Below are 23,584 nucleotides of genomic sequence, written 5' to 3'. Positions count from 1 at the left end.
AAGTTTCTTTAAATACTTGAGTGTTAGCATCCCCAAATATGCATTACAAGCAGCCTGGGTGGAGGTGGAAAGGGTTTTCCTCTCCTGCGCATGCATACACCTCCATTGCTTCATTGTACCTTTGAAGCAATAGCACAGGATAATTCATCCCACGTTTAGATGAATCACGGTGTTTGGTAAAATGGAATGGTGTTCAGTATAATAGAATCCTTGTGCTTGCCTGATATGAGAGAGTCACCGTTTTGGTGACCACACTTGTCCACTACAGATGGGTGGAATCTCATTTCCAATGTCTTTTTTTTGGCACGAGTTAGAGAGATGAGCAAGATCCTTAGAATGGGAAAATTAATGTAAAGATCTGCACCGAAGTCCAAGGACCAGGTATATATCTTACTGGCAGCTAAGTGCTTTTGCTTCCCATTCCTTACTGTAAACTAGGATTATGGCTCCACTGCTATTCCTTTCACCCTGGAGGAGCCCTTGCAACATGTGACAGCCCTTTACCTTGTGCCAGTTTTGAGTTGTTGCAGCCTGGTGTTCATCTCTCATCCCCTGTGAGGGAACTTAAACAGATCTGGCCTGTATCGTTTCTAGCTATAACATACACTCCTTTGAGGGGAGGGAAGACCTGACATAAAGTTTGGACACAGCGAGAAGGTGTTGGCAAAGCAGTTAGCGAAGCACAGTTTCTTTAGATGACTGGAGATGTAGCTGAATGCAACAGTCTCACAGCAAACGTCTGAATCTTAGCCCAGGAGGGGAAAGCTCTTGCTGCTCTCTGTCCCCATGAGGTGATCGCTTATATAGTTGTGGGGTTGTAGGACTGCATTTGAAGCAGTATTTGTCCAGGTTAGATCTTAAGGACTTTGCCATCTCCTTGGGATAATTAACAGGTAAAAAAGCAGCTCTTAGGGTTCTTAGATGGGGAAGGCTGATGGCTGTTTCATTGACCGAGAGATCGTTCCTAGCCTGGCAGTGTTGCTCCACCAATTGCAATGGTTCAAGCAGCTGTATCTCTTCTGCAAGACCCAGCTTGTCTGCCTAAAAAGTAGGTAATTGCCCACGCAGAGCAGCTTGATCTCCCCTAAAGCTGCTGCGTGCATATGTTTCTCTCTGAAAATACAGCTCTCCTAACCCTGTAGATTTCTGTTACCTCACCCACAGGGCTGTGCAAGGAAGGCAGCTCACCACAAGCTGATTTAAAGCCACTTAGTCAAAACATAAGTGAACGAATGAACACCTTTCCTGGGTCAGACTCCAATAAACTCATTTGGCTGTAAAAGCCTAATCATGAAATAGTTTGACTGTGCTCTTACTGGCAGCAGAAACAGAAGACAAATTGTCTTAAAAATACCCTTTGCCTATAGTGAGCACACTCATGAAGAGTATGGAGTTTTAATTCACAATCATGTTAAACGAATGACTTTTTGGGTACTAGTTCTAGAACGTTGTTTAATCTCTTTCCTCTAAGTTACTACTTAACCACTAGAGCACCTGCTTCACAATCACAGCCTTCTTGCTTCAGCCCATTCCCCAAGCAGGCAGGACTTGGATAACAAGTGCCTTAGCAGATGAAGCCACTAGTTAGTCCTCCTGCCTGTTTGGGAGAGGAGCCATTACTTTGTGCTGTTCTTACTGTCAAAGCCTTAATGGCCCTAAGCAAAATACATGAGGAGTTGTTGTTTCTCAGGGCTTAAGGAGTACTTTGGTCTTTCTGCCACCACGGCCACTCCCCCAACCCCGGGTTATTATAAAGATCTGGTGACTCTGTGCTGTTGTCTTCAAGGTGTGCAGACCCTCCCCCTTGCTAGCTTGCCTGCGCTGAGCTGTACTAGAAAAGGAGAGAAGAGAGAGCACAAAGAGCAGGGTTTGTCAGCATGACCGTGACTGGCAGTGTTGCGGAACACTTGGAAAGCACAGAAAACACAGACACAGGCACGCACACGTAGGAGAAACAACATTTTTATTAATTCTAAAACTCTACTCCGTGTCAGACCTCGTCATGAACATTTTGTAGCTGGTGTGATAAGAAACGTATTACAGAACTCCACATTCGGGGAGGACGTCTCTTGGCCGGTGGTTCTGGAGCTCTAGAATTCAAAGGAAAACACAACAGACTTTCATTCCCCTGAAGTCCAAGCATATCAGAATTCAACTTTATTTGACCATACCACCTGTAGGAAAATCATCATGTTTTGGCTCTTCATAGTTCTGCCTGGTTTTAAGAACAACGAGTAGAAATGAGGCAGAAACTGGGCTGGAAGTAGTCAAAGGCTCCTATTTGGTCAGACAATCAAGTCTGTCAAAAGAATCTGTACGGCAGTAGCTTGATGGAAATCATAGTTTTAGTTTCATCTGTCTTAAATTCTGTAAATATATTTACCATAATGTAAATACATCTATTTGCACGAATAAGATTATATGATGTATTGATTCTTAAATGTTACGTATTGTACGTGCCAAAAAGCCAAACAGAGCTTTATCCTGCTGCCCCTTCCCTCAAAACACTAACACAGTTCAAATGGATTTTTCTTTCTCTAAACATGTAGCTCAAGACTAACCTTTGCTGAAAGGCTGCTTACCTATCATACTGTGATAAACCAGTTTTCTTTTTCCTTCCTATACGTGTGTCTCCGATGCGGACAATATATTATATATAGCAGTTGCTCTGGTACGTGGAATTACTTTGGCTGCTTTTACTCTGGTTGGTTGCAGCTTTGGTGTTGAGACTGTAAAGGAAGAGGGGAGAAAAAAATATCAGCCTTGTGTCATCAAAGTGATGGCTAGTTTTCCATTACATTCCACCCCCTAAGCATTACCTTGTTTAAAGGAAGACGTAAGGAATTCATACGGCTTGAATTTCGCCACCGACAGCTTTCTTTGGATATGAGGGCGGAGTTTGCCACAGCGGTCTAATGCAGAATTTTGTGGAGCTCTTCCCTCTCCGGTCTGAGGATCACCATCGTTCTGATGAATGAAAAGCATGAAGCAAAAACTAATTACAAGAAGTTCATTGCACAGAACTAGCTGTGCTATTTCTAGTTCGCGAATAAGCTCACTCTCCAGATCTGCCCCTCAGCTCACCCCACTTTCACCTCGTGCTTTTAGCACAATCAAAGCAAGACTGGAACAATAACAGTACCTACAGCTCTAAGTTAAAACAAGTCTGGCGCTCTGCAGGACCTTATTCTGATACACCTGTTATCACCTGCAGCTTTCAAATGCCTTGCAAGATAGCAGGCTTTCCCTTGTTTTTTCCTGAAACAGGAATGCCTAAGATGTCTGAATATACAGAGAACTGCAAATGGCGTTAGACAAAATGATGTGATTATTAACTCAAGCAAAAAAAAAACCTGCCCACACACACCTGGCTGGATGAAAGTTTTCAAATGCAGGACCTAAAACTTCCAAAACCACCTTACAAGTTTGATTCACTGGAAATCTATGGTTCCGGAAAACCACAAATGCTTCACAGATCCATAACAAAGGTTCACGTAACACCAAATTTAATCTGACTATTTTCGGAAGATAGATACAGATTTCCGTCATAAAAGTGGTGAAATGAAAGTTATGGAATTGCAGAGCACGCTACACCTTGAGGAAATTAAAAAAACCCAAACCACCCACCATGCAAATTTTACCCGTGGACTGGCATCCTGACTGCTCTCAGCTAGAAAACAGAGTTGCGTGCAAAGTCCTAGCGATGCCATACAACATACTCTTCGTTCCACGGATAGAATAATCTAAATCCTGCCTAACCTATGTATCTGAGTAACTGAATGATAAGATTGGCTGATAGAAAAACTATCTGTTATTCCTCAGATGGAAACAAATTACTTCGAGCGGAGTCAACAGTGGTCTCTAACGAATTATAACTTCACAGAGCAGCTTTGGTGTGGGGAAGGATATTGCTAAACTTTGAGGCTCGGCTGTAACTGGAAGTGTAGAAACTTATTCCTAATAGTTCCAAGAATGGTATAAAACCAAAGCATGATCTTTACTGAGGACTATCCAAACCGGTTAGTAACACCTAACAGAACCTTGCGCACTGGACAACTTTTACACTTGCCTTGGGGTTAACCTTCCTTGATTGATTCTGCAGGACTTCTGGCGAATAATACGCACTCTTTTGTTTGCTGACTGGAAGAACTTTGTTGGTTGCAATACAAGCCCTGGTCCTTAAAAAGGACTTCAAGCACTCCTATGAGAAATAAGACATTTCAAAAACCCATTGTGATTCTGCCTCTTCTTTTTTCAAAGAGATGAGGAAGATTTTTTCTGTCCACACTTACTAGTTCAGTGTTGGTGAAAGGAAGCTGCAGTAATTCTTCCACCAGTCCCATCTCATGGCAGCTTTTGTACACGTGTTCCAAGAGCTCTGCTCTGTTTGAGTCTGTGACGTGTTGCTGCAAAAGAGCCCAGGCCTCCACCATGCACCTGTAATTCATTTTTTTGATAGGTAAAGGTATAGTAAGAGTGTAACCAAAGAGATGCCCCAAAACTGTTGTGTTCCAAGTTTAAAGGAAATTTAGGGGATTGTGAGTTAAATTATTTGTTCTCCACTTTTTGCAATATTTGAATGTCATAACGGTGGGATATATTTCCTTACCTATTAGACAACAACACACCGAGGTAAAGCCGCACTTTGCTACATGTTGACAGTGATGGCTTCATACACGGTAGGTATTGGAGGGCTTGCCTATGCTGTCCTTGGCAAGCGAGTGACTGAATAATTCGCAGCTGGAGCCACGGTGCTACCTGCGTTGTTTCTTGATGGCAGAGGTGGGCCAGTGATTTCTGTAGAAGTTGAAGACGGGGCTTCTTAAGATAAATACATAGACTCTTGCAACACAAATATTCAAAAGTTTCTTAAAATAAGGGCGAATGTCTGTTGAAAAAGCTTACATGAGTTACTAATGACATAGCTGATACAGGACATGTAAAGAAGATCCCTTAGGTATTTGCAGAAAACCTATTCAGTTGGCCATACAGAACAAAGGGAGTGTTTTAAAAGGAGTAATTCACTCTTTCCTAGGTTAATGGAATCTCTGTATACAAATGGCACTTTTCATAAGTGCATTACAAATAAAAAGTTTTATCAATTACCTGTGCAAGTAATTAAAACAGAATCTTAAATCATAACTAACGGCTGCAGTTGTCGCAGCAGGACTATGAAAAAAGCCTATTGTGCTTCAGTACCTGTCATCAGCTAAGCAGCAATTTCTGGAAATGATTTTATAGGGGACAGCCTTGCACGGTAAGGTACGTCCAACGGAACAGTGACATACTTACTTCATAATCATGGTGATCGAGAAGCCAAAATCCTTTAATCAGTGCTACAAGGCCCTGAGGGAGAGAGAAGGTGGTGGCGAAGGACTGGACTATATTTTCAATTTGCTTTGGAAAGCGCTGAAAGACATCCAGCAGTAAGTAAATGGTCTGATATTAAATATAGAATTAAGGCTAACAAATCTGCAAGACCAACAAATTATCTCATTACATTTAGAAAAAAATAATGAAATAATATAGAAGCGGTAGGAATCAGAAAACACTAACGTCTTCGTCTTGCCATTTTAAGCTATTTTAACCTGGAGACAGCCAGGTCCTAAGCACAAAACTCTATTCTGAGGAAGTAACCAGAAAGAAAGATACTTTGATATTTGTAAGGCATCCAAAAACTTTAGCTTTAGATATTTAAATACTTCTGTTATAAACTCAGGCTCCCTCTACCGTCAGCGGAGCTACCTGCCAGACATTCAGAACAGCCAGTGCTTAATTACTAAAGCAAACAAATTCTACCCTCGGTTTTCTTCCTCGTTTCCAGAGGATGTAAAACAATGTAATTGATGGGGTCCTCACAATACAACTTTGCTCTGAATGATTAAAACTGGATCTAAACCAGCATGCAGATCCACCACTGGGAATGCCACTTCCGGACCCCCTGTTTTTAGGGACATGTTCTAAGATAGATCTGGGCTACCACTGTTTTCAAAGCCCCTTCTCTCTAGGCTCCCTTCCTGGGTCAGGTAACAAACCAGAAGAGCAATTCTGGCTATTTCAGAAGCTCAAAAATTAAGTGTCTGTCCAATGACTTCCCTCTTCTCTCTTTTTATTATTCTGTGTGCCTGCACTTTCAACAGAACAAAAGCCAGCACTGCTGGCTGTGCTGGAAAAGAGATGATTTCAGCAAAACTCATCTACTCTAAGCCACTGTTAGAAACCCTTCTGCTCGGAAGCAGCAGGTTTCAGTGCGTCATTCTAGTGAGAAGCCATTTGCTACAGGTACGGGTGCTCTAAAAATTAAAAGCTGTGTGTAAATTTTGAGAAAAAAACTGATGGGGCTTTTTGCCTTTCACATTTCTCAGTAAACCCATTCTCTCATAGGAGAAAAGACCTGGCAGCAAAACACTGAAAAAAAAAAATCATAAGAAATCCACAGCACAAAAAAATAAAACAAAGCTTCTGTCTATGACTGAATTCTAAACTAAATGTTTTCATTTCATAGCATTGTGTTTGAAGAGTAAATTAAAATCCCTTCTTAAGCACATAGGTGACAAACATTTAAGAACATTTGTGTGCATATACTGGAGGTGCATTTAAAATAACCAGAAAGGATACAATCGCGTGTTTGTAGGGTTCTTCTGTGCTTTCCAATAAATAAAGATCCAGCAGTGCCTGAAAGGAAAAATTAAAAGTTTTGTAAGCACACCTGTCGTTCATAAATCGTTGGCTTTTGGATGGGGTTGGGTGGGGACGGGGATGGTGGTGTTTTCAGTGAACATGGCACTCACATGTAAACTGGGAGGGGGATATTTCCCTGTCCCTCCTTTCTCTTTCTTCCACAATTTCTCAAGTTGGTCTCCTACGTAGGAAACTATGCCATCGATCATGAGGCAGTCAGAATTACATTTTCCTCTGGAACAAAAGGTAGCAAGGATTTGGACAGAAGAAAACACTAACTCCAGCCCCTCAGTGCAACAGATTTCCTCCAGTCCAAACAAAACCAGAAAGCTCCCACGACTCAAAGAAAGTACCAAACATACAAAGACAGGATTATGACTTGAAATGCGCATGAAAGGAACACACCAGCCTGTATCTAAGCTACTCGAGAAGTAAGCTCAGTAAGACGAACTTTCAAGTCAATCTCTAATACCCTGCGGCTTCCACCAAAACTCATCTGGCTGCATTTTCTTGACAGTGCCAGAGCCTAAGCTTCCTTAGGTCTTTATAGAGTTTACTGTACGATTTCCAGAGGAAAACCTATTGTCATCTAACCCAAGGCATATATCAGCTATGTGCTAGTAAGCTACTCCAGGAAAGAGGGTTTACATTAGGAAGTAACTTTTACCCACTAGCCAGGAGAGTGCTAGGGGTGCCGGCCACGTGTAACTCTGACTGTCTTACTAAAGTACAGACATGGACTTGTGAGGAGGGCATTTAGGCCAAAGCAACTATTGCCATCTACCACTAGTCAATAAAAGAGAGGATTTCTTATTTTAACATGCCTTTTTCCATGTCCAACACGGTTGTTCTGTGAACACCGTGCTTTGCTGAACTGGAGATGAATGATCCTGTCCTAATCACAGGATCTTTCTCGGGGTAACGAGTTATGCAGACCAGCCAACCAATGAAGTACACTATGAAACAACGATGATGCCCAAAAAATGGCACTAAGCAGAGGTAGATGTGAACAGTTCAACAGGAAAGTAACCTTGGTGTTCGACACCAGCCAAGCATCACCCACGTCAAGAGTATCGCCGGCAAATGCATTAAGCACAGCAAGTACAAGTTTTGACATAAAAGCCATTCACTTCCACTTCTGGATCTGCAGTGGAAGTGTGCCAGAACTGTAGGCTTACCTTGACAAATGCTGCAGTCGCTGCCGCTCACCGGTATAGTGGGTCTGGAGCAGAGGATAGTGGTAGGAAGGGGTAGACAAATGCGTCGTCCCGTCTGCAGGCAATAAAGTAAAAGCAAGTTAAAGAGGAAATATCACATTTTTAAGCTAAAAATGCTGACTAAAAAAGATGAAAGATCATACAAGCTAAGCACAAGAAGCCTCCAACTCTGAAAGAAGCCAGTCCTGTTTCTGCCTTTGCTACCAGAGATGCGAGACACAAGACTCAATTCCGTATTGTCTCAAGTACCGTTTCAAGTTTACACTCAGTGTAGCATTCAAAACATGAAGCGTAAGCTGAAGTTCGCTCACTAGCAAAAAATCCCAATTCTCAAATGGAATGTTTTTCTAACTGTCTCATGTGAACATGTGTAAGACAATTGAGGCTGACAATAGGATTTATATTCCATCCAAATAAACAAGTGTTTCCAGGGTGTGCTTTTTCCTCGAGCAATACATAAAAAGTTCCAAACACGCAGGTCATGCTGTGACTGTAACAAACAATGCCCAGTCTTTGTTGTTTAAGAGTCATTTCTTTAAAATCCCAAGGATTTGAAGCTGTGGACATAAGCAACTCCTTGAAGTCAGAGGCTTACTGCTAATTCTAAGAAACATTCAGGCAAGAAACTCCTTCCATCATTCTACACTGCATTTGAAAAGCTGGTAAAAACTCAGTCTCACCAAGAGAACTTCAGCATACCTGTGGCTCCCTGAACCAGCACGACTTGTCATTGACAAAACATTTACACGATCACGGCCAAGAATGTGTTCAGAGGCATCCCTTGCTGGATAGTCTCCTTGTTACCAAGGCATTATGGTTCATGCTCACCTGAACCCTCTGGAAGGAGACCAGATTGACAGAACCAGAGGACCATTCGCGCATACATAGAAAAGTTGTTAGCCAGCACCTGTTGATTTCTCACGTCTGAAAAAAAAAAAAAAGGCATAAGATGATTTTTCTTAGGCAATTCCGTTCATTTTTACAAAACTCCTTTCATCATGCTAAATAGAAAGTATAAAAGCAACATGGTAGAACTTTCCATCTTTGCCTTTTTCACCCTCTATCACTTTCCAATTTGAAGAAACGCGCCCCCCCCCACCCCGCCCCTGACCACAATGACTATTAAGTGGTTGTTACAACTTCTCAGGTTTAAGCCCCTTGTCCTAGCTAAGGCTGTCTTCCAACCAGCAACAACAACCAAAGCTCATGTTTCCACAATTATAACCCCAGCGTGATTCCTAATCTTACTAAAACATACCAAAGACTTAGTAATGCTAACAGACAGACCTTTATCAGTAAGTTCTTGTGGTTCTCTTTGAAAACAGCTTAAGACTCTGCTAAGGTTGTCCAAGAGATACTGGCAGTGCTGAAGAGACTGTCGCTTTTCTGGATCAAGGAAGCGGCTGGAGCCATCAAACAGTGGAACACCTTTTCAAGAAGAGATATTAAATCATCACCCAACAGAGCAATTTCAGAGTTTCAAGGTACACGCGAGCAATACCACATACCAACAGGTTACTGAATAAGCTCAGACAGAAAGAATGATTTTGCATTTGCAGAATGACTACACTAGTACTCACATATGTGGTCAAATTCATCTTTGGTGTAGACCACTTTCTTCCAAGCACAGTCACGGATAAACTGTAACTTTGCTGCAGAATTTGGCTGCTCTTTAAAAGAAGAGAACAAAAAAAGAAATGAATCAACAGTTTCAAACTGAAAAAAGACAAACCCGAAAAGCAGCCTTACTAGTCTTACTTTCAGATGTCCAATGTTTAATGCATCCAGTCAGGAGTTCTAAAGAACCCGTTTGGACAGCCGCAGACAATATTGCCTCTAACTGCTCCTCCTAAGCAGAACAGACAAAATGAAATGAGAACATTCCATACTTTCAACATCTGAGCCATCAACACTACAAATCGCTGAACGATATCATCCCAATTCAGCAAAGAGAAACTAAAGCAAGTCTTCATTTCCCAAGTTATTCCCGAGATGGAGCTGATACCAAACGTCTGTTTGGAATCTTAAGAGTCTGCATCAGGCTTGCAAAATAAACAGCGTGGGGACTAGGCCAACTTGCCAAGGAATTTATTTTTAGCTACCACACCGGGCAGAACTGTTATTTGCCCTAACACACTTCCACAAATCTGAAATCCCTGTCTTCTCAAACATTTCCATCCTTTTTCTTTTTCTCCATTCTGCCCTCCTTTTTCAAGTTAATCAGGGATCCAAGCCCTACCTCATGACTGCGCAGGTAGTCCAACAGATGGGTAATGAAGGTGTAGCAGCTTACCTCGACTTCCTCAAGAGTTCTGCTCTTGCTCCTCCAGCACTGCTCTATTTCCTCCTAGACAGTCAGTCCCTGACCAGACTTCCGCTGGAGACAATGACAGCTTTACAGTCTCCACAGTGGGCCTAAAACATTACTATTTGCACAAAACTGGCAGGATACCATCACAATTATGAGTGGAGATGAGCAGAAAATGAGCAGAAAATGTTCTCGGACACCAAAAGCAGTGCAACAGAAGAAACTGAGCCAAGGGACACCTCTTTAAGCATTCTCAAGAAGGAGACAGGAAAAGCTCACCTCCACCTGGAGACCGGTGCAAGTCACATGGACGACTCCAGAGCTCAGCAAGCACACTCCGTCTGCAGAAACAATGAGCGTTGGACAACTTTCCAGACTCTCGGAGTTATGTCATGATTATTTTACATTTTTCAAACAGCAGTAACTGGAAAGATAGAACTGACTACCCATTGTCTTCATCAGATCACTTACAAGTTTGTTTTAAAAAAAAAAACCTGCTGTGCACAGAAATCTTATCTCTAGTGCTACCGAGGTGCTGCGCTTTGAGCTTCAGTTCAAAGTCATTTTATGACCATCACCGCTTCACAGGCTACATTACAAAAGCACCAAAACCCAAAACACAGTGCACCACCACAGAATCACAGAATCACAGATACACCAGATACGATTCACAATGTTAAACGTCTCGGTAGTACCACATCATCAAGGCTGGGTTTGTGGGGCTTCGGATGTTCTGGTTTGGTTTGCGTTTTGAGTGAGAACATTGAGTGAGAGAACCAAAAAATGGCATCTGAGCTCAATTTAATCTTCTCACTATTAAAAGCAGTGAAATACATACCAAAATTATAGCCGCTCGCATTTAGAATCTGGTCGGGTGGTAGGTACGAAGGAGGCGCTCCCCAGGTTAGACTCGTCCCGTGGACCAGAACATCCAAAATGGGTTCTGGAGAAACTGTGCTTGTTACCTTCTCCAATGTCCACAAGGCAAAATAAGGGCAATCAAGAAGGAATTTTTCTGGCCTTAAAGAAAACAAGCACATAAGCTAAAAGCCAGCAGTTATATGAATTATTTGTAAGGACAGTGAAAACAGCTTAATAAAACTCTACCTTATTGAATCCGGCATTTCAGCATCGTACCAGCGATTGATGTCAAACACGCCCAAATAAGCAGCTGTTTTTTCCTGACCGTGTGTGTTCACTTGCCAACAAAAGATTGAGATGCTGGTGTAAGGAGATGTTACTGCAAAAGACAAGACATTGTCTCTTTACTAGTAGAAAATACAACAAATTCCATGCCAAATCAAGCACACAACTAGTCTCAAATTAAGTTTTCCATACACGAAGAGTAGACCAAGACCTTTAGCTAGACGAAGAGTTCAGGAAAAAAACCCCATATGCTAGGAGCACAGACCTGGCTTCTTTCAGAAAGAACATACAAATAATTATTGGATACACTTGTATCACTCAGCTGGCGTTATTAATTGCCGGATTGGACTCAGTTACATCTTTTAAGAATGGCTCCTTTTCAGCAGATTCAGAATGAAACAACGATGTTATCACTCAAAATCAGCATAAAACCCCCCAATTCAACAAACAAGTAATTACAGTAAAGATTTGAACAGATCCAGCAGATCAACAATCCCGCCCAACTTAGTGCCACCTGCAAACTGACTGAAGGTGCATCCAATCCCCGCATCCATATCATTGTTACAGATATTAAACTGAACCAGCCCTGGTACTGAGCCCTGGGGAACACCGCTTGTGACCAGCCGCCAGCTGGATGTGGATGCAGATAGAGGTTGGAACCGGGAGTGAAAGATACAGGTAATATTGCTGAACAATGGAGAAAACGGGCTTATTGGTCAAAGAAGACAGCTGAAGGAAGAAAACAACCGATGACCCCGCCGTACATTGCTATAGCATGTCAGCAAGCATAGAATAACCCCTTTTATTTTCCTGAATGAAGTCCCACCTAATTTAAGCACCCTATATTTTTTATTATTTTTTTTTTAGATAAACACAAGAAGCCAGTCTATACAGATATTTAAGACTTGTAGACTGTGGGTACAGACCAGCATTCATTACTTAGATGACACGGACATCAGAACAAACCTTCGTTACCGTTATCCTCTTTGTCAACATCGTCATAGAAGTCTTCGATGGTCTGACATCTAAGTAATTCAATATTGCTATTTTGCCTTCCCCAGGGAAGATTTCCACTCGCCAGATCTAAACTGAACCTTTCTGTACAGTGTTTCAAACCCTGGGGAAAAGAAAAGACAAGAGAAAAGGTCATTTTGAGATAAAAACACACGTTTGACCTCAATAGGAAAGAATGTGTCTATCTAATATAAGATGCATATTGTATTGTATACACTTCCCATGCACTTAGTTCTGATGGCAAATAGACAGAGCTCCACAGAAATCCAAGAACATAATCCCAAAGATCAGATAAGAGTAAAGGGATACCTTTATATGACCCCATTTTAGGAAGGGGAAAGAGACAGAAACTTCTTCAAGTCTGCAGTTTGGTTAAACTGCAGTTTGGTTAAAACCCTTCAAAGCCCTGTCTTTTTTTCCCACATGCCATTAATTCGGTCTTCAAATCCAGAATCATTTTTCTTGTAAAAGCTGCTTCCTCTTCAGGAATTTAAGGTACACAGGCTCTTTGCAGATGCATCCAGTTGGAACACACAGTGCGGCAGTATAAAACTGTACGACTTGTTTTCAAAAAGGATGCACAAAGACCATGCCCAGGAAGGCTCAGCAAAGGATTTTTGGTTTTTTAAGGCTGCTCTGGCTTTTGATGGTAAACATTATCCCTGACAACTTCACTGGTACTCACTTAGAGAAACTTAAGAGTTTTCCCCTTCTCACACGCGCGCTCCCCTTACCTCATACATGACTTGTCCGGATGCCAAACGTTTTCGATCACCAAATGTTAACTGCAACAGGTGTAGACTCAAAACATCGCCTTTGCTGAAAGAGGTATAAATGATGAAATGTGATTACAACGCTGCTTTACAGTCCTCCTTATAATTGTATTAGACTGAAGTGTTCTTAAAAGTACGCTCTTCCTGACCAGAAAAACACCACTTCCCAAAACAGGATGCCTGGTCACCTTTAGACGCTAAACCATAGAGGAGGAAATTTGACACTAACAGCTTCAGGGGCAAATGCTAACCATACCATTACAAAGCTCTCCTGTGTTGGACAGGCTAAAAATTGTCAGAAATAGTTCTTCACAGTGAAGAGTACTTAATCAAAATGGCTTTAAGTCATAGCTCAGAAGATTCCACTCTAGGACCAGCCGAGCTGCTTAAATAGCTTGCTGACACAGAGAGAGAGAGGTCTTTCTCCCCTGCCCTTGTCACCAAAGTTCCAGTCCCTCTTGCCTACACTGGATCCTTCCACATGCTGATTTGATTCATTAGCCCATCAGAAAATGTTGACTTTTCTACTGAGCAGTGATGGCTCTCAGCCAGGTGAGCTGAAAAGGCTCCTGAAGGCTCCAAAGACAACTGAAGCTTGCACAGGGGAATCAGCTACACGCTCGCCTCCTTCCACTAGGGGCAGCTGTTCTATGGACACCTTTAGTGTCCCACATCAGCAGCCTCAACTACTAGTAATGCTGTTTTAAAACTGCCGTGGGAAAATCAAACCAACCACGAAGCAGTCCTCAAGAAACAAAGGAAATCTTTTCCAAATGCAAGCGCAAAATTATAGCCAGTGTTGTTTTGCCTTCTTCAGAAGGTAGGAACTAGTAGGTCCCTCCTCGCTTCTGTAAAATCCTGTAAAAATCGCATTATAAGCTTAACACCTTCTGCAGCTGAATCTCCTGCAGAGCTAAATAAACAAAACAAAGATACATGTATCAACTGAATGTGAATAAATGTACTGAAAAAAAATGTCAGTGGCTTATTGCACTTTGAAATTCACCTTTCTTGGGTAGACTTAACAGCCCACAAGTAGCAACAATTGCTAGGATCATTCTCCGGCTCTTGAAAAGTAACAGCATAGATAGGAATCCTCCTTCCTCCAAGTCGACAGTGTTGTCTACAGGTTTAAGAAAAGAGGGAGGGAAAAAAGAAGAAAAAAAGGTGAGTGTACTGGCCCTAGCAGTTTGTAGGAGGCTAGAAGCATCTTCTGAGAAAGAGCACCCGACATGCTTATCCTCAAAGTGCAGAAGGTCATACTTCCATCTCAAAGAAGCGAGTCAAGGGAGACACTCTGCTTTATGCAGCAGTCAAGGAACAACAAAATTACTGCCCATGAAATGATATAATCTGGACTTGTGTCCTCCTCTGGCTGATGAGGAGGAACATACATGATTGCTTCAGCTGCCAGGCAAAAGAACGTTCCTGCTGTTGTAGCCTACTTTCACATTGAACTGAGAAGGCAGCATGCCTCCTGAACACATTTAAAATGCTTTACATAGTTCAAGTAAAGAAAGAGGGAGCACCAAAGAGAAGTACCTTCTTCTTTCTTTACTTGAACTATGTGAAGCATTTTTCTTCCAGACTTCTGAACCTTACTGGCACCTTCACAACCTATTCTTGCCACCTAATTATTCCTTCACTCTCTATTTAGCCATCCAATAGCTTCCGGTGAAACACTGCAGATTTGTGGGAGCGAACCCCTGTCTGAATTTGGTCAAATACTTCAAGTGAGATTGCTCTTCGGCAGATTTAAAATCACCTCTCATTTTCCTTCTGCTTAGAGCTTTACACGTCCCTTACTCCCATCTCCCAGTGTTCCAGGCAAATTTCATGCACGTGCATCTTTGCCTTGGAGTGGGTCAATCTCCTGTTTCGGTCAAGGCAGAAGTGCAGGAAAGAATTTATTTCCGGGCACAGATCAGCTATTGACTTTCCCCGTCCCATTAGTTTCATCCCAGACACTTTAAAGAATATGATCAACAAAAACACACTGTTAACACACTTCAGCCTACTTACTCCCTCTTCAACGTTTTCATATTCCACAGTGAGAGGCAGCCATGTGAAAACCCCACAACCAGCTGATTGCTTCTGCTGATGTAGGCCAGCGTCGATATTGGTGTTCCTGACGGGCTTGGCAATCGAAAGCAGAGATGTCTCCCTTCTCTGGTGGCAGTTTCTCGTCTTGGTGGAACTTCATCAGCAAATGTAGTAGTGACAAATCTGAGATCTACGCACACAAAACCAGACATGAACGTGTTATGCAATTTAGGTTGCATTTTAAACACTGATGTGGCAACACCTATAATCTCATTCCACCGTCCCAGGAAAAATACCCTTTTAAGCAAGACTTTTTTTTGCTGTTTCCATTTTGTAGGCATTCAAAGAACAAAAGAACTCCCTGATCAGACTGGTATTCTCACTCGTCTTTCAACATCAGGTAAAAGTGTAACCTTCCTAGAATGGTTTGTGTTGGTTGAGACCTTAAAGATAGACAGCTTCTCCTTGGACTCTGTAATACAATCGCCAGCTTGGGTCTCGTGATGAAGCTGCTTAAAGCGACATCAACTCCTGAAGCTACTTTTGTGATAGTCAGGAGGGTTTGAAATCTGAATAGACAAATTAGAGCTTCCATGCATCTAAATGCATGATTCTGGGTAAGTCCGATTTCTTTTAGAAAACAAGCCTAGACTTTGCCCTGAGTCAATTAACGGAAGCAGAAGAACGTTCCTGAGGAACAGGGCACCTCTGACACAACTTCCCACCAGGCAGCTGCACTGACTCAGATGGTAAAATTCCTACCCCTCACTGGAAAGAGGGGGGCGTTTTTAACCTTAGGATTAAGCCACTCCCTTTTTAGATCAGGGCAGAACTGTATGGTGTCAAACTGCCCTCTGTCATCAGCAGTCACCAATACCTGCACACTGCTGTCTTCAAAGAGGGATGCGTATTGTTTATCTACAAGACACACATTTCCCTGCTGCCAAAGTCAAGTTTAAAAACTGCACGCTTACCCAATACTTCTACTTCACTCAGACTGCAAGACATACTGTCCAAACAAAGGTCAACCAGAAACAGATGACCGACGTCTGTAGCCACCGCGGCAATGCCAAAGAGGCATTGCAGGCTCTGATGTAGGTGTTGAATGCTCTCACTGGGTCCTCCGTGATTAATAATGGGTTCCACAGCAATCACCTACAGGGAAACCACAAGCTAATATTTAAGGTGTTTGAGCAGCTACACAGAAATTATTCAAAAGTGAAGTCAGAATTAACACACCAGAAACAAGAAAGTAAACACAGGATCGTGAGACTTAAAGACAAAGCACTATTTCCCATTAGATGAACAAAGAAAAATAACTCTCCAAAAAATCTGTTGCTGCTTTCATTTACTAGATTTCCTACAGAATTTCCTACTAGATTTCCTCCTGAATTAACATCAGCTTAGATCGCACATTCTGTCATCACAGCTCACCAGTTTCCCTTCCTGCTTAGGTAATTAGCTCTAAGAAAACAGAGAAAATCAGTTATGTGCAAGGATCCTTATTGGAGTAAGAAAGAAAGGCATCGCTACATCTTGTTCTCCCGCTGCCCACAGCCCACCAGCACTGTGATGCAGGCTGTGCCTTCTTTGCCAAACAGGTATGATGGGAAATCGTGGCTGTAAGCCAGATGAGGCAGTGGCCAAGTTGCATGGTAGTGGTAGACGCACTATGGCCACGGGAATGGAACGTTTTGGGAAAGTGTTTAAAGGAGATACGAGCTTAGGAAAATTTACACTGGTCCTCATTTAGACTAAAAGTAGCAAGCAGCTAATGGGAAAAGAAGGTTTAAATGCACACTAGCACTTTTAGGAGTGTTAACAAAGCTTTTAAAAGCCAAGCTACTACAACGGCAACAAGAACAGCAGCTCGTTAGGTAAAAAGCTGACTCCAGCTAAGGAAGAAGGGCACACTCCTCTTTAACATGCCAAGCAGTCTGCATGCAACTTTACGACAAGGTGAAGACAAAGCCCTTGGCACATCGTGCAACGCACCCAGGACAAGACTGGCTGCTATAGCAGTGATACGAGCACATGGAGACTCCAGCATTAAAGCTCCACAATGAAGAAACATGGGCTGTCCTCAGCCTTTGTACAAAATGCACAACTTCCTTGCTCACAGAAGATATACCCACACAGAAAATCATTCATAAAACTAAGGTGCTTTTTAAAGCCTTGAGATAGTAATGACAAAATCAATCCTAACAACGTTATGGCATTTTTCATTCAAACAGAATTTACTTCTTGATTATACTCTTATGGCAGCAGGCAGCTTGCCTTTCCAGATAAAACTCTAAGACTGATCAAGGTGGTAGGGAAACTAACACAGTGCAGCACCAACTCCACTCCTGTCTTTAGAACTGACCACAGTACAAACCCTCACTACTCCCCATGACACTGCAGCCTTACAAACATACAAACAAAACTCCACCCGTGTGCTAGCAAGTCCCACCCTATCACCTTATGGAAAACTGAGGGATTAATAAGCATTTCTCACTTGCAGCTTCTAAGATGATAAAAATCCAGAGCATCTTGATCTTCTACCCCCTTACGCTGATTCCTGTTTACATTAAGGTAAAGGGACATCACATCCTTTGAGGTTACGGGTTACAGAAGAGAGAAAAAAAATAGGAACATTACACCAATGAACCCCATCTACACAAGCACAAGGCACACCCAGCAGAGATTCAAGAGCTGCGGCTTGAAAGGCAATCTGACAACAACCTGTCAGAGAAGTCACTAACGGCTCTTTCTTCCTATCCAGAGTCCACACAAAAACGTCGTCTGCTCTGAAGGCACCTGCTTGCTAGCCTGAGATCGATGCCAATGTGTCTAAGCCATTTTCAGCAGAACCAGGGGACTCTGAGATCTTTTAAAGACAGCATTTCTGACAGAAATTAAGCATGTGGGAAATGTATCTTACAGACACTTCAAAGAACAGGCTTTCTTGCTTTTTCACTCCGGCTGAAAAAAAAAGATATTTTTCAAGGCCTTTTTGTGGAAGCAGAGAAGTAGGTAACTATATGCTCTACAATAAACCCAGAAAACTCATTTTACTAGCAGAAAATTCTAAAGAGAATGGTACCAATAAGCCCGAGATTTTACATGGAGGCTCAGTCGACTGGATACTCTCAAGTGATAACACGCTAAGGTAATACAGAAAAAACACACCTACAAAGAGATGCTCCTAAGCTTTTCCTGAGACTGGGTTATGCACCACGTAACAGCATAAAAGCTTCGTTCCTCTCATCAAAAAGTACGTACCCTTGAGGGAAGAAAAACTGCTTTAACCACTTCTGCTGTTTCCAGGTCGTACAGGCAGAGAACACTTCCCTCTCCTTCTTCCAACGCAATCAGCAGTCCAGCTCTTTTCTCCCATGAAAACTCCTTCACCACTCGAATAGTGGGAGGCTGTTCGTGCCCTCCTCTGAAATGGTTTTCAGAGAATCTCTGGCCTGTCACCGAGCTCACTATCTCGAGGTGAGGACCACGTGCCAGCCATGCTAGGTCACCTATCGCTGGAAGAGGAAAGAAAGCTGACTGAAGCAAGTTTCCAAGCAAAGGCAGAAAACAAGTGAAAAAACACAGTCCCTGCTCCTTTCCTTCAAGAAAAGGTCCTAAGAGAGGAAGACGGACTTGCCTAATTCAGGTGAATTATTTCAAATCACTCACTCAAATCCCCAATGGACAACCTTAGTGTTTTGCATTTGTACTTGTCATTCCTGCACTGAAGACTTTAGATTGTCTGGGATAAAGGTTACAATACATTGATCCATAGTCTTTCCTCCAAATTTGGCTTGGTTTTGCTAGAAATCATCTCAAGAGGTACGGGAAGACAAATCTTAAAGCATACTTCAAATATAACCAATTAATTCTAGTTTATTAAGTTTGCTTGACACATGCCTGCTCTGGGTAGGGATCTGCACTTCAACAGGAAATTATCTTCAAATGGGCACTGCACGAGTAAATATTTGCACGTGCTGCTCACAGCTCTACTTTCAGATCACCTCGCAAGTCCACCTCCTAATCTGCTCAGCCCCTTTCAGCAACTCTCACTGGGTACCCATCTACACCCTATTCAATTCTTTGGGAAAATGGCTGCAGCACTTCACTCTGTTATCCTCTTCCTTCCGTTTTCATTCACACTCACAAGAAAAAGCAGGGGGCGTTGCCTCTGTAACATTGTACGAGAACTATTTCTGTACATGATGTTATGATGCGCATAGAGCTTGAGCCGCTACAAGTAAATACGGCCTAAAACAAAACTGCCTTCCATATAGGCATAAAACCAAGGAGGGCTCACTGACTCCGCATCTTTAAGTAAATTCTTTTTGTAGCCCAGGATAGCTGCAGGCTGTTGTCATTTCAAACTTTCGCCTCACTAACCTTTACTACTAGCATTTTTAATGGTTAAAACAGCCTTTTCCTTCTCTCTCAACCTGGTGCATCTTAGCAGCAGCCACCTGACACACCTGATCCTATGACCCTGTGCTTCAGGTAACCTCCAGGCAAGAACTGCTTTATTCCAAGACCAAGGTAAAAGGAAAATGCTCACCTCCAGTAAACTTCCCGCGCAGCACAGCACCTTGGGTGACCTCATCTTTCCCAAGGGCCTGAAGAGTCCCCTCTGGGAAGTCCAGCAGGCTGCTCGTCACCTGCGCTCTTACGTCTCGCATTCTTCCCTCTAAATAAAGAAAAAAATAGGAAAAGAGACTCATGTCAGCCATAAACACTATTGAGAGCGACACAAGTTCCATCAGTACGCTGTAAAAAATCTCCTCTGCAATGCCTGTAGCTCTTTTCCTTACTAAGATGGCTTTCAGGACAGTTTGGGATCTCACAGCAGAGCAAAAGGAGAATCCTTTGCATTTCTAATGTCTATGAGATCACCAACAACAAGTGACACAGAGGTATGGACAAGATAAAGATCAGGGAAAAAACAATATGTTCTCTTCAAGTCTATTTATTGAGGTTAATAAGGTGGGATCGGAGAAAAATCATCTTTTAAAGAGTTTCACAGCAATAGGTATGAGTTCCCATTTCTCCTTTCCCTTGGTTTCATCATTTAGTATTTGTTATCAATTGTCTTGGAGTAGCTACCAGGCATCAATTAGGTCGTGCTCACTTCTGGCATGTTTCTTTTCACCATTAAGACACCCTAAGTTCTTAACTACCTTCCTTTTCAATTTCTTCCAGAAAAAGTGCACCGCAGATATTTCCACATGGCAAGCAATGTGGATTTTCATAGCTCATGAGTTAGAAAGTGCTTTCCCACACCCTTATGATGGAAACAGAACACAGCACTTGAAACCACTGGGGTTTTCTACAGTTAAATCCTCATCCTTTTTATCCCAGTCTCTTCCTTCCTGCTTTCTGTTCTTATCACATCTCTGCAGTGTGGACAGTGTCCCTGCCCATGGCAAGAGGCTTGGAACTAGGCGATCTTTAAGGTCCCTTCTGCCCCAAGGATTCTATGATTCTATGAAAGAGCATCCGGTGAGCGACTTAGCAGGTGACTGAGTGAGTACCACTGGGTCATTTCTTTCCCACTTGGGCAGAAATACCTCCCACTGACATTTCAGGCAAACCCCCTACGTTTAAACCAAAACCTAAGCTGTAGTCTAAGAAGTCGCTAGCAGAACACAGACAGCCCGTCTCACGATTCTATCATCAGGCTCCCAGTGTTTGTGTGGATGCTCCAGAAGCTCTCTGAGAAGTACTAATCTACAGCAGAAGGGGAGAAGAAAGCATTTCAGCTCCCTGTCCCAACAGCCCCCAACATCTAAGCTCCTGGATCCTATGCGGACCGAAGATTTGATTTCCCTTTACATGACAAAACCAGACAAAAGCACCACAGACCACAATCTGACACCAGAGACAGTTTACCCAGCCACCTCCAACAGTTCTTCTCTCACACAACTGCCCTTTCCCTCCACAGATACGCTCCCTGTCTAACGGGGCTAAGCTAGGGAAAGTCCCAAAAGCCATTCCTGACACTACACTCTTTTTCACATTGCTTGGAGTACCTGGAGAGCAGACACAGGTCCTAAGTGTCGCCAAACACAACAGAAATGCAGCCTTCCGACAGAGCAATACAGCAGTCAACCACTCGCTTCCAGTACACCACACTGGTGTGGCACCGCACCCACCGCTTGCTCCTCTCACCACAGGTTATGGGGTAACCACACCACAAAGAAGGGGGAGGTCTTCTCCAGTCACTGGACGGCACCTGGTCCAACCACCCCTGCTCAAGAAGGGCCACCCAGCAACCTGCCCAGGACCATCCCCACGTGGCTTTTGAATATCTACTTCTGAAACGGACTTTTACAAAAAGCATCCCAACAGCTGAACTGCAAAAGCATCTGCAACACACACAACAGGCCCAGGTGTTTGGGGACTCTCTCCTCCCAATCTCAGTCTTCACCCACCACACACGTAAAACCATGCCCGACCAGCAAAGGCTTCTCACCATTACTGCCCTGAAATTCTATCCAGCAGCTTACTAGGTAAAAGACATGAAATCAACAGAAGTCTGATTAAATTTGTTTCACTGTGTTGAAAAAGCAAACCCCAGGCAAATCAGTGCAGGACAACGTGTTGATGCAGTCAGTGAAGGAGGAGCTCTCCTCCCAATCTCAGCCTTCACACACCAAACCAGTAAAACCTTGTGAGACCAGAAAGGCTTCTGACCATTATGGCTCTGCCACAACCGTCTTTAGCCATACACCCCAAAAGGGATTCAGCCCCAGGTACCCTTCAGTACCATGAAGCGTAGGACTTCCCTACCTAAAATGCAGAGTTGAGACTGTTTGGAAATCAAAACACACCACCTTCCTAAGAAGATGGCACGACAGGTCATGGTTCAGCCTTTAATGAAAGGTGGGAACCACAGCCCCGCTAAGCTCAGAGAACAAATGTGGGGAGCTCCGAAGGCAGTCAGATCGCGGGCTGAGCAGCTCACCGCTCCCCATTGCGATTGTGTTTCTCACCACTCGGAGCGCTGTGGCCACGTGTGACCTGCTCCAGCTTTTCAGAACACTCCCACCACAGCCCGTTACCTTCAGCGACTCCCAGGCTGCAGCCCGCACTCCCGGCAGGGGTACGCCACGTCCAGGACCGGGTGCCTGAAGCTGACAGCGCAGCGCCGGCACTGCCGAGTGGAGACGGCACGAGACGGACCGTTTCTAACTGCCACTGTCTCGTGGTGGTTTTGAACCCTGAAGATCCTGAAGGGTTGCATGCGTTTTGCTGAGTGAGAGACTTCTCTCACAGCTCCAGTCGGACCTATTTTCTAGACAATATGGAGACAGAAACCCACCGATTTAACCATCCGTCCATTAACTTCATTTTAGATCCATGAAGGGACTGCTTCTGAATCTCATCTTTGTCAGCAGCCAAGGTTTGAGAAGGATCATTTCTGGGGTGCTTGGGGCTCATGGACCGTGGCCCGTAGGCCTCACAAGGGAAGATGCTCAACACAGGTACCCTTTCATCCAGAAGAACACATATGAGCTTCTGCGAGAGCCTGGATACTTACAGATCCAAGCCACCAAAGCAGACACTGCAGGTAAGGAACCTTCTCTAGATCACTATGAACAGAGTATATTAACTGCTTACCCTATCTAGAAACATTTGGGGTTGAGCAAACACCAGCTGTGTTTGAGAAGCAGTGAGTTCTGGGGACTGAACACAATTCTCTCTCCTCTAACACAACTCTTCACAAAGCCAGTTCATCCTGCTCCCGTATTGCCCTCTCCTATCAGAGCCACCACTGCCTCAGTGATTATGGTGCTGGTTTATTTTCTGCATTTTATATTCTTCTCTGCCCCCCTTTGTTATGGAAGTGATGGCACCTGACATTAATTTCAAGGTGGAGATAAACAGCTGATTTTTTTAGCAATAATTATCATAAGACATAAGTTCCTGACCTGTTTAATAGGAGCTAGTTGCAATGGCTATAAACTGGAGAGGGGCAGATTTAAAGGAGACATAAGAGAGAATGTCTTCACTATGAGAGTGGTGGGGCATTGGCACAGGTTGCCCAGGGAAGCTGTGGATGCCCCATGCCTGGAGGTATTCAAGGCCAGGTTGGATGGGGCCTTTGGCAGCCTGATCTAGTGGGAGGTGACCCTGTCGATGGCAGGGGGGTTGGAACTGGATGATCTTTAAAGTCCCTTCCAACCTTAACTATTCTATCGTTCTATGATTCCATGATTCTATTCATACATCTTATTTTGGTTTTGCCTTGCTTTGCATTGAGTTTCCTTTCAACCCTGGGCTAGCCACAGAGATGCCCAGAGCTTTTCCCTGAGATAGCTCTAATTCAGAATTTTTCATTTAAATATTAGCTAAGTGAAATATTTTTTCCAGCTTCCCTTAACTTCCACTGGCATACAGAAAGC

General features: G+C 43.2%; 1 protein-coding gene across 3 annotated transcripts; it reads right to left on the bottom strand.

Annotated features, from left to right (window-relative positions):
* Nucleotides 1-121: 121 nt before the first annotated feature.
* LOC128851845 (protein ELYS-like) lies at nt 122-22,362 on the bottom strand. 3 transcript variants are annotated; one of them, XM_054063792.1, is made up of 25 exons: nt 22,241-22,362; nt 19,738-19,866; nt 18,447-18,700; nt 16,157-16,337; nt 15,162-15,372; nt 14,146-14,262; nt 13,101-13,185; nt 12,319-12,469; nt 11,314-11,446; nt 11,045-11,226; nt 10,486-10,547; nt 9,657-9,747; nt 9,479-9,568; nt 9,186-9,326; nt 8,727-8,822; nt 7,860-7,953; nt 6,792-6,915; nt 6,619-6,675; nt 5,293-5,439; nt 4,610-4,797; nt 4,293-4,437; nt 4,070-4,201; nt 2,820-2,967; nt 2,583-2,729; nt 122-2,090 (listed from the first exon to the last, which is right to left on the bottom strand). In XM_054063792.1, exons 2-24 carry the CDS (start codon nt 19,856-19,858, stop codon nt 2,620-2,622), a joined length of 3,060 nt encoding a protein of 1,019 aa, XP_053919767.1. In that variant the 5' UTR covers nt 19,859-19,866; nt 22,241-22,362; the 3' UTR covers nt 122-2,090; nt 2,583-2,619. The 3 variants fall into 3 exon arrangements, with proteins under 3 accessions (XP_053919767.1, XP_053919765.1, XP_053919766.1); XM_054063790.1 differs by lacking the exon at nt 22,241-22,362 and adding an exon at nt 21,969-22,097; XM_054063791.1 differs by lacking the exon at nt 22,241-22,362 and adding an exon at nt 21,969-22,097 and having other exon boundaries at nt 12,328-12,469.
* Nucleotides 22,363-23,584: the final 1,222 nt, after the last annotated feature.

This window comes from Cuculus canorus, chromosome 3 (assembly GCF_017976375.1).
Source record: "Cuculus canorus isolate bCucCan1 chromosome 3, bCucCan1.pri, whole genome shotgun sequence".
NCBI classification, from domain to species: Eukaryota; Metazoa; Chordata; class Aves; order Cuculiformes; family Cuculidae; genus Cuculus; species Cuculus canorus.
Note: the sequence above shows the minus strand (reverse complement) of the source record. Positions and strands in the feature narration are given on the sequence as shown.